This window comes from Salmo salar, chromosome ssa15 (assembly GCF_905237065.1).
Source record: "Salmo salar chromosome ssa15, Ssal_v3.1, whole genome shotgun sequence".
In the NCBI taxonomy this organism is placed as follows: domain Eukaryota; kingdom Metazoa; phylum Chordata; class Actinopteri; order Salmoniformes; family Salmonidae; genus Salmo; species Salmo salar.
The window spans coordinates 6987500-7005964 of NC_059456.1; the positions used below are offsets into that span (position 1 = coordinate 6987500).

Consider the following 18465-nt stretch of genomic DNA (forward strand, 5'->3'; position numbering starts at 1 on the left):
CCTCCTGACAGATACTCTGTCGGTTGTCAGCCCAAATGTTTTTCCAAGGCTGCTCCTCAGACCCTTTGATCTGGTCTTCCTCTTGGACCAAGGGTCACACCTATCATGTTAGGCCAGACCTGGGTCCTAGGTAAAGAAGGGAGAGGAGACGCTGGGAGAGGATGAGAGAGGAGAGGAGAGGAGGAGAGAGGAGAGGCTGGGAGATGGACTGGGAGGGGAGAGGAGAGGCTGGGAGATGGACTGGCAGGGGAGGAGAGAGGCTTGGAGAGGAGTGTATAGGGGTGGTGTAGAGGGGAGAGCCTGAGGCTGGTAGGGGAGGGGAGAGGAGAGGTTGGGAGAGGAGAGGCTGGGAGAGGAGGAGCTGGGAGAGGAGAAGCTGGGAGAGGAGGTGAGGCAGGGGAGGGAAGGGAGAGGAGAAACTAGGAGAGGAGAAGAGAGGAGAGGCTATGAGTGGAGAGGAGAGGCTGGGAGAGGAGGAGCTGGGAGAGGAGGTGAGGCAGGGGAGGGAAGGGAGAGGGGAGGAGAGGAGGGGAGAGGAGAGGCTATGAGAGGAGAGAATAGGCTGGGAGAGGAGGAGAGGCTGTGAGAGGAGGAGAGGCTGGGAGAGGAGGAGATGGGAGAGGAGAGGAGAGGAGGGGAGAAGAGAGGATAGACTATGAGAGGAGGGGAGAAGAGAGGAGAGGCTATGAGAGGAAAGGATAGGCTGGGAGAGGAGGAGCTGGGAGAGGAGAAGCTGGGAGAGGCGGTGAGGCAGGGAAGGGAAGGGAGAGCAGAGACTAGGAGAGGAGAGGAGGGGAGAAGAGAGGAGAGGCTATGAGAGCAAAGGATAGGCTGGGAGAGGAGGAGAGAGGAGAGGCTGGGAGAGGAGAGGCTAGGAGAGGATGGGAGAGGAGAGTCTGGGAGAGGAGGAGAGGCGTTGGGAGGGGAGAGGAGAGGCTTGGAGAGGAGAGTATAGGGGTGGGGTAGGGGTGAGAGCCTGAGGCTGGGAGAGGAAAAGCTGGGAGAGTAGGGGCTGGGGTAGGAAGGGGAGAGAGGAGAGGCTGAGAAAGAAGGAGAGGAGAGGCTAGGAGAGGAGGAGAGGAGAGGCTAGGAGAGAGGAGAGGAGAGACTAGGAGAGGGGAGAGGAGAGACTATGAGAGGGGAGAGGAGAGGCTCGGAGGGGGAGAGAGGAGGAGAGAGGAAATGCTAGGAGATGAGGAGAGGGGAAAGGCTGAGAGAGGAGGGGAGTGGAGAGACTGGGGCAGGGAGGGGAGATGATAGATTGGGAGAGGAGAAGCTGGGAAAGGAGAGGCTTGGAGAGGAGAGTATAGGGGTGGGGTAGGGGGGAGAGCCTGAGGCTGGGAGAGGCTGGGGCAGGAAGGGGAGAGGAGAAGTTGGGAGAGGAGAGGCTGGAGCAGGGAGGGGAGAGGAGAGGCTGGAGCAGGGAGGGGAGAGAAGAGGCTGGGGCAGGGAGGGGAGAGAAGAGGCTGGAGCAGGGAGGGGAGAGGAGAGGCTGGAGCAGGGAGAGGAGAGGAGAGGCTGGAGCAGGGAGAGGAGAGGAGAGGCTGGAGCAGGGAGGGGAGAGGAGAGGCTGGGGCAGGGAGGGGAAAGAAGAGTCTGGGGCAGGGAGGGGATAGGAGAGGCTGGTGAGGGGAGAGGAGAGGCTGGAGCAGGGAGGGGAGAGGAGAGGCTGGGGCAGGGAGAGGCTGGGGCAGGGAGAGGCTGGGGCAGGGAGGGGAGAGGAGAGGCTGTGGCAGGGAGGAGAGAAGCGGCTGGGGCAGGGAGGGGAGTGGCTGGAGCAGGGAGAGGCAGGGGCAGGGAGGGGAGAGGAGAAACTGAAGGGTACAGGGATGAGTCTTGGTAGTGCTAGAGGGACAGATTTCTTCTTCGTCTAGACACTCTCCTGCCCTCGTAAATTAGACGAAACGCCAAAACCTGAACATGAGACACCAGCCGGCTGGCTAGCCGCACGTCTGTTTTTCTGTTTGTTTGTCTTGAAGGGCTCTATTTTTAACTAATCTAACACAATGGTACATCGAAGGGATCTATTTTAACTAATCTAACACAATGGTACATCGAAGGGATCTATTTTAACTAATCTAACACAATGGTACATCGAAGGGATCTATTTTAACAAATCTAACACAATGGTACATCTAAGGTATCTATTTTTAAGTAACCTAACACAATGGTACATCTAAGGGATCTACTTTAACAAACCTAACGCAATAGTACACCTAAGGTATCTATTTTAACACACCTAACACAATGGTACATCTAAGGTATCTATTTTTATCTAACCTAACACAATGGTACATCTAAGGTATCTATTTTTATCTAACCTAACACAATGGTACATCTAAGGTATCTATTTTTATCTAACCTAACACAATGGTACATCTAAGGTATCTATTTTTAACTAACCTAACACAATGGTACATCTAAGGTATCTATTTTTAACTAACCTAACACAATGGTACATCTAAGGTATCTATTTTTAACTAACCTAACACAATGGTACATCTAAGGTATCTATTTTTAACTAACCTAACACAATGGTACATCTAAGGTATCTATTTTTAACTAACCTAACACAATGGTACATCTAAGCGCAGGCGCTATAGGTTCAGTGGCGTGTCAGAAATAGTTTTGCTGTTTTCACTATCACAGTTATCGGTGCACTTGCTGGAGTTGGCGCGAATGTGCTGGGTTTTAAACAAGTTGTGGGTGTGTCGAGGCTTGGCCCCTCACTGGCCAATCAGAACGTGCTCCATGGCGAAGTATGTGGTTTCTTCAAGTTGTGTATTTACGGTATTTTATGTATTGCCTTGGAATCAACTCCAATTCCAATGTTAGTCCATTATAGTTTGTTAAATTGCTTACAGAAACAAAATAACAAAATATAGACCTATATTTGCTAAATATGTTAACTTGAACCCATTTGCAGTCCACAGCGCCCACCTGTTTTGAGCCCCACATTTTTTGCTACAAAAATAAATACAAATATAATATACAGTACCGTTCAACAGTTTGGGGTCACTTAGAAATGTCCTTGTTTTTGAAAGAAAAGCAAAAAAAATGTGTCCATTAAAATAACATCAAATTGATCAATTTGATATATATTGATACAAATTGGTATTGATGATGACATGAATGGTGTGACCTGTGATGTCACTTGGTGGGTGTTGATGATGACATGAATGGTGTGACCTGTGATGTCACTTGGTGGGTGTTGATGATGACATGAATGGTGTGACCTGTGATGCCACTTGGTGGGTGTTGATGATGACATGAATGGTGTGACCTGTGATGTCACTTGGTGGGTATTGATGATGACATGAATGGTGTGACCTGTGATGTCACTTGGTGGGTGTTGATGATGACATGAATGGTGTGACCTGTGATGTCACTTGGTGGGTTTTGATGATGACAAAGTATCTGGTTGAACCAGAGGTCAGAGGTCAGGACAGAGGAGAGAGTTGGTTTCTTCAGACCTTTTGGCGGTGGACAGATAGTACTCCCTCCCTCCCCCATGCCTACTTCCCTCCCTCCTTGCCTCCCTCCCTCCCTCCCTCCCTGTCTGACTGCCTGCCTCCCTGTCTGTCTGTATGTCTATCTGCCTCCCTCCTTCCCAGCTTCCCTCCCTCCTTGCCTCCTTCCCTGTCTATCTGCCTGCCTGCCTCCCTCCCTCCCTCCCTCACTGCCTGCCTGGTCCTAGCACTGTTTCTATCTTTGTGTCTGTGTCAGTGCCAAGCCTGGACCTGAGTCAGTTCTGCACATTACATCACCTGTTTGATGTCAAGACATCTTTTTCAAATTGAACATTGGGCTGTAAGGGGGGAGTTTTCCCCCCCACATAAAAATATACTATGGTATTCATTGTAGTGTTTTTGTGGACTTTACTGTAGTATTTATTCACTGTTGTGCTTTTGCGGACTAAAGTATTTATTTAACTATACTGTAGTATTTACAGTTAACTATAGTGGAAATACTGTAGTTAAAGAAAATTGTAGTATATACTGTAGTATTTACTCTAGCGTTTTTGTGGATTGTGGTATACTGTAGTATTTACTGTAGCGTTTTTGTGGATTGTGATATACTGTAGTATTTACTGCAGCGTTTTTGTGGATTGTAGTATACTGTAGTATTTACTGTAGTGTTTTTGTGGATTGTGGTATACTGTAGTATTTACTGTAGTATTGTTGTTGATTTGTAGTATACTGTAGTATTTACTGTAGTATTGTTGTTGATTTGTAGTATACTGTAGTATTTACTGTAGTATTTTTGTTGATTTGTAGTATACAGTAGTATTTACTGTAGTATTTTTGTTGATTTGTAGTATACTGTAGTATTTACTGTAGTGTTTTTGCTTATGTTTTATTATCTTTGACATAGAAGTGGAGGAATTCCCTTGGAGGAAACCTACTCTACCTCATCCCCATATTGTTATTGTTTTTCTTCTCCTTTGCACCCCACTATCTCTACTTGCACATTCATCTTCTGCACATCTATCACTCCAGTGTTTAATTGCTAAATTGTAATTTCTTCGCCACTATGGCCTATTTATTGCCTTACCTCCCTTATCTTACCTCATTTGCAAACACTGTATATAGATTTTTTTCTATTGTGTTATTGACTGTATGTTTGTTTATTCAAAGTGTAACTCTGTTGTTGTTGTTTGTGTCGCACTGCTTTGCTTTATCTTGGCCAGGTCGCAATTGTAAATGAGAACTTGTTCTCAACTGGCCTACCGGGTTAAATAAAGGTGAAATAAAAATAAAAAAAATACTGGAGAAATACTAAAATAACTAATTTTCAATAACCTGTCGATAGGTAGGACTGGGGTCTGAATGGAGAGTTCAGAGGTTCTGCTCTCTTCTATAACCTGTAGGGAACACCATATGATCTATACTTGGCATGTAGGTTTCTCGCTTATGAGTGGCACAGATTGGGATATGGGGAGGTGGAATGGACAGGGTATACACAAATGAAATACTGAAACTATTTACTATAGTATAAAAAGTTGTGTTTTTGTGAACTGTAGTGTTTTTGTGGACATTACTGTAGTATTTACTATAGTATTCTACAGTATACTACAATATTCTATAGTAAGTTCTACATACGATCGAGGGATACTACAGTGTGTAGTATAGTATACTACAGTTTATTATAGAATTCTATAGTAAGTACTGTAGTACTTCTTCATGTGTGTTCTCTTATTTTCTGTCAAGCACCGTCTTAGTCAGATAGATTTTTCGTGTGAGAGTATAGCCCAGCCAGATGACAGTGTCACAATGGACTGGTATTTATCCTCCCGGCATTCTGAGAAATCTCCTAATTTACATAGTACACACAGACACACACACACACACACACACACACACACACACACACACACACACACACACACACACACACACACACACACACACACACACACACACACACACCTCAACAACAGTGAGGTAATGTCTCGCTAGGCTTTTCAAGGGAAACCCAATCTCAAATGGCACCCTATTCCTAGTATAGTGCAGTACTTTTGACCAGGGTCCATTTAAAAAAAAAAAGGCAGTCCATCAATAAACCACAATAATTGGTTGACTTTCATTGAGTTTTAGAGGTTTTTATAGACAGCTCCTCTTACCCAGCCGGTATACATCACAGTCTCAATGAACCAGAGAGCATACTGGCAGTGTCTGACTGTCCTCCCGGCTAGACGATCCAACACACAGCAAAATCAATGGTCGACATTTAACTCTCATGTTGTGTTCGTTTCATGTTAATTAATTCTGTGTTCCCGGTCCAAAATGACCACCCCGTTATAGCTGATTATAAATCCATAATAATAAATGTATTATCACCCAATGTTGTTAGATCTTTTATATCAACTTAAGTTCTTGTGAACATTACAAGTTTTGAACTTCTATTAGCTATTTATGGCCTGTAGGCCTCATTGACCTGAGCTCATTCAACTCGTTTTGAGTAAAAAAAAAAAAAGCATAATGTATGGATTATTATCCATACATTATTATCACAGACTACTTTGTGTCAAAGATTAACAAGTACATTTGTTTTGAAACCATTTCAAATGTTTAAATAGTGGCACAAAATAACATCTGTTGCGTTCCTTGGTCTGGATCATATTCTGTGTTGTCTTCAACTTCTGACACTTCCTCCTCTAATGCATCTTCACTGCCAGTTTCCTGGCCTCTCTCTCCTCTTCACCAGTGTCATGATCAAAGATATGATCAAGAGACTCACATACAGTATATCGTTTGGTCATTGTGCTACCACAGAATGAATTGTGAGCAAGGCCTCAAAAAAGCTTTATATACCAGAGCTGCAAGAAAAGTTATTTATATTATTGAAACAATGTTGCGATTGTTTGTGAGAACGCCAACAGGTGTAGTTCCCGTGGAGGAAAGATTCTATTGGGGAAAGGTTCCCGTGGGGGTTGCCATGAAAGCCAAGAAGGGGAGTGAGGTGTGTGTGTGCTCAAACACACCTGCATGTGGGGGTCTGGGATAGGAAGTCTGTCCATCTGATGAATGAGCATGTGCCTGAACTCAATTCTATACACTAATTGTAGTCTCACCCATTCATTTCTAATGACTGGTCATTTTTGACCGGGAACACCACAGGTGTACAAAAAACACCCAAAATGTAATGAAAATCATCAAAATGTATTTTGTGTGTTCAGATCCCCTGTGTGGACAAGGTCATGGAGATAACTTGTAAATCGGTCCAATTCGATCGGAACACAACAGGAGGGTTAACTCTGAAAGTGTAAAATGTACCCTATTTTCAGTGAATATGAGTCCCACTGTACTGGTGTTAAAATAACACCTTTGAAAGTGTTAAAGATTCAACTATGTTATAGTGTTCCCCATTTAACTCTTATTAAAGTGTTCAAATTAACTTGACTGTGGTGTTAGCATAGATTAACACACAAGACCTACAGAGTAAAACATAACACTTGATTTATAGTAAACTGGACTCACTCTGCTTAGTGCTGACGCTGTTACACTTTCTCAGTGTAAGAAATGAACACCTGTACTGTTATAGTAAATCATTGTGGGGTGTGTTTTAACACTATATGGTGTAAAACCCGAATTTGCATATTTACCAGGGTGCCTTTTCTTTTTGAGTAAATTGTAGAGTTAACACCCATGACTGTATTTGTTAGTGACAGAGACATGGTTGTTGAATTCTTTCCTTTTAACCTCTCTTGGGGAGGTGGGACGCTAGTTCCAACACAAGAAAAAACACACAGCCATTTTCCTAGCAAGGACAGGCGTCACAAAAAACAGAAAACCAGCTAAAATGATGCACTAACCTTTGACGATCTTCATCAGATGACACTCCTAGGACATCATGTTACACAATACATGAATTTTTTGTTCAATCAAGTTGATATTTATATCCAAAAACAGCCTTTTTACATTGGCGCGAGATGTTCAGAAAATATTTTGCCTCCAATACTGCCGGTGAATCACCACAACAATTTACAAAAATAATCATCAGAAACGTTGATAAAATATTAAACTGTTATTCAAAGAATTATAGATGAACATCTCCTTTATGCAACCGCTGTGACAGGTTTCAAAAAAGCTTCATGGGGAAAGCACACTTTGCAATAATCTGAGTACTGCGCTCAAAAAAAGACATCAAGCAATACAGAGACCCGCCATTTTGGAGTCATCTAAAATCATAAATAGCATTAGACATATTCACTTACCTTTGATGATCTTCATCAGAAGGCACTTCCAGGAATCCCAGGTCCACAATAAATGTTGTTTTGTTCGATAAAGTCCATAATATATGTCCAAATAGCTCCTTGTTGTTTGCGCGTTCAGTAAGCTACTCCAAGTGTAGGAAGTGCGGCAAAAATGTCACGACGAAAAGTCAAAAAAAGTTATATTTACGTTCGTTCAAACATGTCAAACGTTGTATAGCATCAATCTTTAGGGCCTTTTTAACTTAGAACTTCAATAATATTCCAACCGGCCGATTCCAATGTCTTGAAAAACGTTTTGGAACACAGCTACCCCTCACGTGAATGCGCGCCAATGAACTCATGTGCTTTCCTGAGTCAACAACTTCCAACTTCCTTTGTTGGCTCTCTGTTCACCAACGCCTCAAACAACTTTCTAAAGACTGTTGACATCTAGTGGAAGCCTTAGGAAGTGCAAAATTATCTAAGTCACTGTGTGTTAGATAGGCAATCACTTGAAAAAACTACAGCCTCAGATCCTCCACTTCCTGGTTGGATTTTTTCTCAGGTTTTTGCCTGCCATATGAGTTCTGTTATACTCAAAGACATAATTCAAACAGTTTTAGAAAGTTAACCTCTTGGGGCTATGTGGGACACTAGCGTGCCACCCGTGGTGCACCCTATCAACAGCAGGTGCATTTCAAGAGCGGCAAATTTGAAACCAAATAAATGTAAAAATTCAAATTTTTCAAACATACAACTATCTTACACCCTTTGAAAGATAAACATCTCCTTAATCTAACCACGTTGTCCGATTTCAAAAAGGTTTTACGGCGAAAGCATAAAGTTAGATTATGTTAGGAGAGTACATTGACAATAGCTGTGAGTAATGTTTTGTCAATTCAAAGACAGGCGTCACCAAAACCATAAAACCAGCTAAAATGATGCACTAACCTTTGACAATCTCCATCAGATGACACTCCTAGGACATTATGTTAGACAATGCATGCATTTTTAGTTCTATCAAGTTCATATTTATATCCAAAAACAGCGTTTTACTATGGCGTTGATGTTCAGGAAATCGTTTCCCTTCAATAACCGGCAGTCAAGTCAGCACCACAAATTAAATAATTAAAATTAGAAAACATTGGTAAAATATTATATTGTCATTTAAAGAATTATAGATTTACATCTCTTGAACGCAATCGACTTGCCAGATTTAAAAATAACCTTACTGGGAAATCACACTTTGCAATAATCTGAGCACTGCGCCCAGAAAAATACGCTTTGCGATACAGACAAACGGCCATGTTGGAGAGATCTAAAATCGAAAATACTATGTAAATAATCCATTACCTTTGATTCTCTTCATCAGATGTCACTTCCAGGAATCCCAGGTCCATAACGAATGAAGTTTTGTTCAAAAAAGCTCATCATTTATGTCCAAAAAGCTCTGTGTTGTTAGCACATGATCTAAGCCCGCCGGACTTCACTTCATGAACGAGGGGAAAAAATATATTTACGTTTGTTCAAACATGTCAAACGTTGTATAGCATAAATCATTAGTGCCTTTTTTAACCAGAACATTAATAATATTCAAGGTGGACGAATGCATTCTCTTTTAAAACGTATTGGAACGAGGGTACCCAACATAACCTCGCGCGCCAGAGTCTAATCGGCCATCACCGTTCCAAGGCTCTCGTTCGGTCAGATCTCATAGTATAAGACTCAAAACACTTTGTAAAGGCTGGTGACATCTAGTGGAAGCAATAGGAAGTGCCAAAACATTAATCAGCCCTTGTGTGTTTCAATGGCATAGGCTTAAAGGTAATTCAACACATCAGGTATCCACTTCCTGTCAGAAAATGTCTCAGGGTTTTGCCTGCCAAATGAGTTCTGTTATACTCACAGACACCATTCAAACAGTTTTAGAAACTTTAGGGTGTTTTCTATCCATATATAATAAGTATATGCATATTCTAGTTACTGGGTAGGATTAGTAACCAGATTAAATCGGGTACGTTTTTTTATCCAGCTGTGAAAATACTGCCCCCTAGCCCCAACAGGTTAAGAGTGTTTTCTATCCAAATCCACTAATAATATGCATATTCTAGTTCCTGGGCCCGAGTAGTAGGCCGTTTAATTTGCGTACGTTTTTCGTCCGGCCGTGATAATACTGCCCCCTACCCAAAAGGCCTGTGGCTTTCAGCAAGTGAGTTCCTAGGCGAATGTCATCCTTCAAGTTATGCTCTATGACAATACTTGACATATACACTTTAATATGGAGTTGGTCCCCCAGACTCCACTCTTCTGGGAAGGCTTTCCACTAGACGTTGGAACATTGCCGCCGGGACATTGCTACCATTCAGCCACAAGAACATTAGTAATGTTGGGCGATTAGGCCTGGCTTGCAGTCGGCTTTCCAATTCATCCCAAAGGTGTTCGATGGCGTTGAAGTCAGGGCTCTGTGCAGGCCAGTCAAGTTCTTCCACACTGATCTCGACAAACCATTTCTGTATGGACCTCACTTTGTGTATGGGGGCATTGTCATGCTGAAACAGGAAAGGGCCTTCCACAAACTGTTGCCACAAAGTTGGAAGCACAGAATCGTCTAGAATGTAATTTTATGCTGTAGCATTAAGATTGCCCTTCACTGCACTGGAACTAAGGGGCCTGAACCATGAAAAACAGGCCCAGACCATTATTCCTCCTCTACCAAAATGTACAGTTGGCACTATGCATTGGGACTGGTAGTGTTAAAAATTGATATCCAGAAATCTGTCAATTTAGGGCATATCCAATACATAAAGTAGCAGGAGCCTGCTTACATCGGTCACATGTAATTCTGGATAATTTTGCCTTTGACCAATGCAGCCGGTGAACTATTTTAAATTGATTTACAGCATGCCTTAGAGATATAGATGAAGAATGTATTCACTGAAGCATACTCTGCCAAGTTTCGTCTGGAAGTTGTTCACCTAAATCCTCTTCCCATTCGTTCTTAAGAGAGTTCAGGGAATCCAGATTGTGCAAGTTTAATAACGTATAGATCAAGCTTATGCCCCATTTGATATAAGGGTTCACTTTAAAAATAGAATCTAGGTGGAAGGTACGTGGGCGTGATGATAAGTGACTAGAGTACGAAGATACAAAACTACTCAGGTTTCTAAAGAAATGGGATCTAGGAATATTGTTATTTTGTACTAACTGTTCAAAAGATACAAAATCCAGATCAATGTACAAGTCGTTCAGTGAGGAGATCCCTTTTCTAGACAGATATGAAACACCTAAGCTCATAAGCTTGAGTTTGAGGAGAATGATTCTTCAAATACAGAAAGCAAGAGAGGAGAGAGTTGATCTGAGAATTTTTTAAAGAATTTGCTAGCCATGTAAAGCAACCAGCTGTACCTCTCATGATATTAGGCCGAGCCATGTAAAATAACCAGCTGTCCCTCTCATGATATTAGGCCCAGATTACAATAACAACAGTTCCATTACACATTTTTCCAAAAATAGCTAATAAAACCCCCAAAAGTTGAATGAAAAAGAATAAAAAACATAAACAAACAATACTCTGAAGTCTAGTATGAAAAGAAAACCCTCCCTGGTCACCTAATAGAACAAGATAACCGCTAATCACCACCTCAGGGGTAAATATCAGTTGGCTTTTCATAGCCACTCTGCTCCATGTCACTAGGTTTATAACTAATCCTCATGCAAAGATATCCACACATGAAGTGCTTGTGGTGGGGGAACACTAAACCTATTGAGTAGAGAGCCCTACTGAAATAGTGAAGGATTTAAAACAAGTTGAGTATAATAAATAAATAAGACCATACTTATTTACAACCCAAAACTAGGCTGTTTTTAAAAGAAAATATAAAACATTTTATAAATCACCTCTTACAGCAATACCACTAAGTTAGCTAACTAAGTTAGCACCCACTAAGTTAGCACCCACTAAGTTAGCGGCCACTAAGTTAGCGGCCACTAAGTTAGCGCCCACTAGGTTAGCGGCCACTAAGTTAGCAGCCACTAAGTTAGCACCCACTAAGTTAGCACCCACTAAGTTAGCAGCCACTAAGTTAGCGGCAACATCTTTAAAGAAATGACATAGCCTAATAATAGAAGTGTGCTTCATCTACCCTGGATACTGGTACCATCGATAAAAATAAATGAGCAGCTTCATGGTAATAAAATAAAACGTTAAAACAAAAAGGAGAATTGACTCACCAGAACTAAGGCACTAACGTTACCTAATAATAACAATATCAACTGATACCACTGGCAACGCTAAACAGTATCTACAAAAGAGAAATTGAGTCTAAAGTGGTAGACACATTCATCCATTATCCTAATCGACAAATAGGTGAACATTCGAGGCTACTGCAACATCACTAATGAACGAGGCTTCTCACAACATCACTAATGAACGAGGCTACTGCAACATCACTAATGAACAATGTTACTGCAACGTCACAAATTAACGAGGCTACTGCAACATCACTAATGAACGAGGCTTCTGCAACATCACTAATGAACAATGTTACTGCAACATCACAAATTAACGAGGCTACTGCAACATCACTAATGAAAGAGGCTTCTGCAACATCACTAATGAACAATGTTACTGCAACATCACAAATTAACGAGGCTACTGCAACATCACTAATGAACGAGGCTTCTGCAACATCACTAATGACGAGGCTACTGTGCTTCTACACCTGCATTGCTTGCTGTTTGGGGTTTTAGGCTGGGTTTCTGTACAGCACTTTGAGATATCAGCTGATGTAAGAAGGGCTTTATAAATAAATTTGATTTGATTTTGATTACTGCAACATCACTAATGAACGAGGCTACTGCAACATCACTAATGAACAAGGCTACTGCACCATCACTAATTAACGAGGCTACTGCACCATCACTAATTAACGAGGCTACTGCAACCTTCACTAATTAACGAGGCTACTGCACCATCACTATTTAACGAGGCTACTACACCATCACTAATGAACGAGGCTACTGCAACATCACTAATGAACGAGGCTACTGCAACATCACTAATGAACAAGGCTACTCACAACATCACTAATGAACGAGGCTATTGCAACATCACTAATGAACGAGGCTACTGCACCATCACTAATGAACGAGGCTACTGCAACATCACTAATGAACAATGTTACTGCAACATCACTAATGAACAAGGCTACTGCAACATCACTAATGAACGAGGCTACTCACAACATCACTAATGAACGAGGCTACTGCAACATCACTAATGAACGAGGCTACTGCACCATCACTAATTAACGAGGCTACTGCACCATCACTAATGAACGAGGCTACTGCACCATCACTAATGAACAAGGCTACTGCAACATCACTAATGAACGAGGCTACTCCACCATCACTAATTAACGAGGCTACTGCAACATCACTAATGAACGAGGCTACTCCACCATCACTAATTAACGAGGCTACTGCAACATCACTAATGAACGAGGCTACTCCACCATCACTAATTAACGAGGCTACTGCAACATCACTAATGAACGAGGCTACTCCACCATCACTAATTAACAAGGCTACTGCAACATCACTAATGAACGAGGCTACTCGCAACGTCACTAATGAACGAGGCTACTCGCAACATCACTAATTAACGAGGCTACTGCAACATCACTAATGAACGAGGCTACTCGCAACGTCACTAATGAACGAGGCTACTCGCAACATCACTTGGGAGAACTGCCCACAACAGGTGTAGGAAGCGTGGGACAGAACGTGGCTCTGATTGGATCTGGGAGCGCAATGCTTTTTTTCTATGCTGTTTCACTTTCATACGTCCCGCTTTGTTCCGTGTGCTATTGTTTAATGTACGCAGGAACACCGTAAATTACCAACATATGCAAAAATTGCTTCGTTATGAGTTAGAAATGTGGGTGTTGTTAATTTTCGGATTATAGTCCCAGCTCTACTATCTAGCTAGCTTGCTTATTACATGGTGTCCGGGCACGTCGACACAAGCCTTATTATTAGTGAATTAACAGGGGTTTGGTTATTGTGGCCAATTCATCTGTTTTCTCAATACTGCACCTTCCTTTTTGGATAATGAGCTGCTGATTTGACCAGCTAGACATTCCTCAGCAGTACAGTGTTCGTGGCTCAGGAGGTGAATGGCTTCTGGCACAGTAGCAGTTTAGATAGACTAGGAAAAAGGCCAATATCGGGCTCGGACAATTATTGGTCGTTTTCCAGGCAGGGGCTCCTCAAACAAGCCCAGCAGCCTTAGTTCACTATCCTGGCTCATGTGTGACACACACACATGCTGTCACGTCCTGACCAGTAATAGGGGTTATTTGTTATTGTAGTTTGGTCAGGACGTGGCAGGGGGTATTTGTTTTATGTGGTTCGGGGTGGTTGTGTGTTTAGTGGTGTATTTGATTTATTATTCCGGGTTTTGGGCACTGGTCTATGTTAATGTATTTCTATGTTTAGTCTAGTTCTTTATATTTCTATGTTTAGTTTATTGGGGATTGGACTCTCAATTGGAGGCAGGTGTTTTCTAGTTGCCTCTGATTGAGAGTCCTATATATAGGTATGTGTTTGTTTTAGTGTTTTGTGGGAGATTTTGCTTGGTATAACTTTGTTGCCTTACCGGCCTGTTATCAGTCGTTGTGTTTTGTTGTGTACGTGTTTATTTTTGGTTTACCTTCTTTTCCGTTTAAATAAAAGAAGATGAGTGCACATTTCCCCGCTGCGTATTGGTCCGACAATGATTTCTCGTTATCAGACGAAGAAGAATGTGACACATGCGTGATTTTGATATTCTGTTCCTCCATAGTGGAGGTTTTGGGGGGAATGTTTCCTGTCTCAGGGTAGCAGCAGACTCTGAAGAGGGGTCACAGGGAAGCCGGGGGGGAGGCAGATTGCCACACACACACTGACACCAAAGAGTCGTGTTGTTAGGTCTACATCGGCTGGCTGTTGCCTTGTCTGATTTCGTTGGTCGGACAGATTCCCCACGTCTCCTTCAAACAAATTCTCCATGTCTCCTTCAAACAGATTCTCCATGTCTCCTTCAAACAGATTTTCCATGTCTCCTTCAAACAGGCAGTGTGTTTTGGCAGGGTGACCCTGGTTCACAGGCTACTAGATCAGAGGGCTCTGGGGAAGGGACGGAAACCAGGGGGTGGTTAGGGAGAGAGAGATGTGTTTGTTGCAGATAGACCCTGGTTCATTGATGTCTGTCTGGCTGCTTTGCTGTCTGTCTGGCTGCTTTGCTGTCTGTCTGGCTTGCTGGGGCTCCTAGACCAGAGGACTCTGTTATGTCTGGCTGCTTCGCTGTCTGTCTGGCTGGCTGGGGCTCCTAGACCAGAGGACTCTGTTATGTCTGGCTGCTTCGCTGACTGTCTGGCTGGCTGGGCCTCGTAGACCAGAGGACTCCGTTATGTCTGGCTGCTTCGCTGTCTGTCTGGCTTGCTGGGGTTCCTAGACCAGAGGACTCTGTTATGTCTGGCTGCTTCGCTGTCTGTCTGGCTGGCTGGGGCTCCTAGACCAGAGGACTCTGTTATGTCTGGCTGCTTCACTGTCTGTCTGGCTGGCTGGGGCTCCTAGACCAGAGGACTCTGTTATGTCTGAGGAAGGAACCATGTACTGCTATCGATCCCCATGCTTAAAGCGGTTGGGTTTCATTAGGCTGTTTACCACGTCAAATGTCTTTCTGGTTACAAAACGTTCATATAGAAACCTATTGTATAGAACAGATAATGCCTAGCTTGAAGAATCAGGTGTCTCCAGAGCTGTTCGATCGTGTTCAAGTCCGGGCTTTGACTGGGCCACTCAAGGACATTCAGAGACTTGTCCCGAAGCTGTGTGCTTAGGGTCGTTGTCTTGTTGGAAGGTGAACTGTCGCCCCAGTCTGAGGTCCTGAGCGCTCTTCAGCGGGTTTTCATCAAGGATCTCCCTGTACTTTGCTCTGTTAATATTTCCAGTCCCTGATGGTCATTCTGAGTTCCAGAGTTCTGCTGAAAAACATCCCCACAACATGATGGGCTCCTGACTGGCGCAGCCGTCTAAGGCACTGCAGCGGTCTAAGGCACTGCGGCGGTCTAAGGCACTGCGGCGGTCTAAGGCACTGCGGCGGTCTAAGGCACTGCAGCGGTCTAAGGCACTGCGGCGGTCTAAGGCACTGCGGCGGTCTAAGGCACTGCGGCGGTCTAAGGCACTGCAGCGGTCTAAAGCACTGCATTTCATTGCAATAGGCATCACTACAGTCCCTGGTTCGAATCCAGACTGTATCACATCTGGCCGTGATTGGGAGTCCCATAGGACAGCGCAAAATTGGCCCAGCGTCGTCCGGGTTTGGCCGGGGTAGGCCTTCATCGTAAGTAAAAATGTGTTCTTAACTTACTTGCCTAGTTAAATAAAATACAAATATAATGATTCTGCCACCACCATGCTTCACCTTAGTGAGGGTGCCAGGCTTCCTCCAGATGTGATGCTTGGCATTTCAGGCCAAAGAGTTCAATCTTGGTTTCATCAGGCCAGAGAACCTTATTTCTCGTCTTTTAGGTGCCTTTTGGAAAACTCCAAGCTGTGCCTTTTACTGAGGTGTGACTTCCGTCTGGCCACTCTACCATAAAGGCCTGATTGGTGGAGTGCTGCAGAGATGGTTATCCTTCTGGAAGGTTCTCCCATCTCCACAGAGGAACTCTGGAGCTCTATCAGAGTGACCATCGAGTTCTTGGTCAGCTCCCTGACCAAGGCCCTTCTCCCCCGGTTGCTCAGTTTGGCCAGACGGCCAGCTCTAGGAAGAGTTTTGGTGGTTCCAAACTTCTTCCATTTAAGAATTATGGGGGCCACTGTGTTCTTGGGGACTTTCAATGCTGCAGAAATATTTTACAGACAGAACGGGCTCATTGGAGCTATAGGAGGCTGGTGGGAGGAGCTATAGGAGGCTGGTGGGAGGAGCTATAGGAGGCTGGTGGCAGGAGCTATAGGAGGACGGGCTCATTGGAGCTATAGGATGCTGGTGGGAGGAGCTATAGGAGGCTGGTGGGAGGAGCTATATGAGGATGGTGGGAGGAGCTATAGGAGGACGGGCTCATTGGAGCTATAGGAGGCTGGTGGGAGGAGCTATAGGATGCTGGTGGGAGGAGCTATAGGAGGACGGGCTCATTGGATTGGAATAAATGGAAGTCAAGCACGTGGTTTCCATGGTTTTCATTTGTGTGATACCATTCCATTTATTCCATTCCAGCCAATACAATGAGCCCATCCTCCTATAGCTCCTCCCACCAGTCTCTACTGACTCACACACACACACACACACACACTCACACAGGTCACAGAGACACTTGCTCTCACACGCACACTTGAAAAGAAGAGAGTTTTGTTAAACCGGCCCCCCTACCAACAACTGTTAACACTACCATTATTATTATATTATCTAATATGAGACTCTGTGATGATTAGTGAAATGTTCTGTGTTTCTCTGTAGTGTTTCCGGGCACTGTGCTGTAAAGGACCTGCCCCGTCCAGACCAGAGTATGATGTGGTGTGTATCGGACTGACCGGGGCCGGCAAGAGCAGCCTACTGGCGTTGCTATGTAACGAGGGGAGCCACGGCATCGGTCCTACCACAGGTACCGATACACACAAACACACACACACACACACACACACACACACACACACACACACACACACACACACACACACACACACACACACACACACACACACACACACACACAGGAGGCCTTGTCTATCTATCTATTGATTTATCTGTTGGCAAAACTATTTTGTCTTGCATGACCAGAAAGTAAGAAAGAGGGGCGCGAGAAATCCCAGAAAGCTTTCTCTTTTTCAGAAGAAGATAAGTCTTAGGGCTAGTATATCACCCCTGCCAAAACTAGTATATCACTCTGCCAAAACATCACCCTGCTCCACTATTCTTCCATCTCTCCTCTCCCCTCTCCCCTCTCCTCCTCTCCCCTCTCACCTCCCCTCTATCTCTTCTCCTCTACCCTCTACTCTCCACTCTCCACTCTCCCTTCTCCATCCCTCTCCCTTCTCCATCCCTCTCCCTTCTCGCCTATCCCCTCTCCCCTATCCTCTCTCCTCTCTTTTTTCTCCATCCCTCTACCCAATCCCCTCTACTCTACCCTATCCTCGCTTCTATCTCCTCTCCTCTCTCCCCCCTCGTCTCTCCTCTCGTCTCTCCCCTCTCCATCCCTATCCCCTGTCCCCTCTCCTCTCTCCCCTCCCCTCTCCATCCCTCTCCTCTCTCCCCTCCCCTCTCCATCCCTCTCCTCTTTCCCCTCTCCATCCCTCTCCCCTATCCTATCCCCTGTCTCCTCTCCTCTCTCCCCTCTCCATACCTCTTCCCGTACCCCTAAACCTCAGGGATTGGGCCATGATTCTTCTCCTTGGTGTGCCAACAGACACAGTCCAGAGCTGCCGTTGCTCACTGCCACTTCAACCTCAAACCCTAAATATAAAGACATTACTCTGAGTGCAGGGAGGGGGAAAAACCCTGTCCTCTGGCTGTCTGCTGGGGCTTTAATAGATCAAATACAGCCGTTATTTACCTACGTGGGGAGTTATTCTGGCAACCCTTCGGAAGGTAGGGTTAAGATGAAGCTGTCAGCCGATGGCTACGGACAGACAGACAGACAGACAAACAGGCAGGCAGGCAGGCAGGCAGGCAGGCAGGCAGGCAGGCAGACAGACAGACAGACAGACAGACAGACAGACAGACAGAC

General features: G+C 44.3%; 1 protein-coding gene across 1 annotated transcript in view; it reads left to right on the top strand.

Moving 5' to 3' along the window:
* Positions 1 to 18465, top strand: part of arl15a (ADP-ribosylation factor-like 15a) — a 189290-nt gene that overhangs the window by 5099 nt on the left and 165726 nt on the right. Inside the window, exon 2 of the mRNA XM_045695258.1 lies at positions 17199 to 17343. Coding sequence (XP_045551214.1) covers positions 17199 to 17343 — 145 coding nt within the window. The remainder of the gene's footprint in view (positions 1 to 17198; positions 17344 to 18465) is intronic.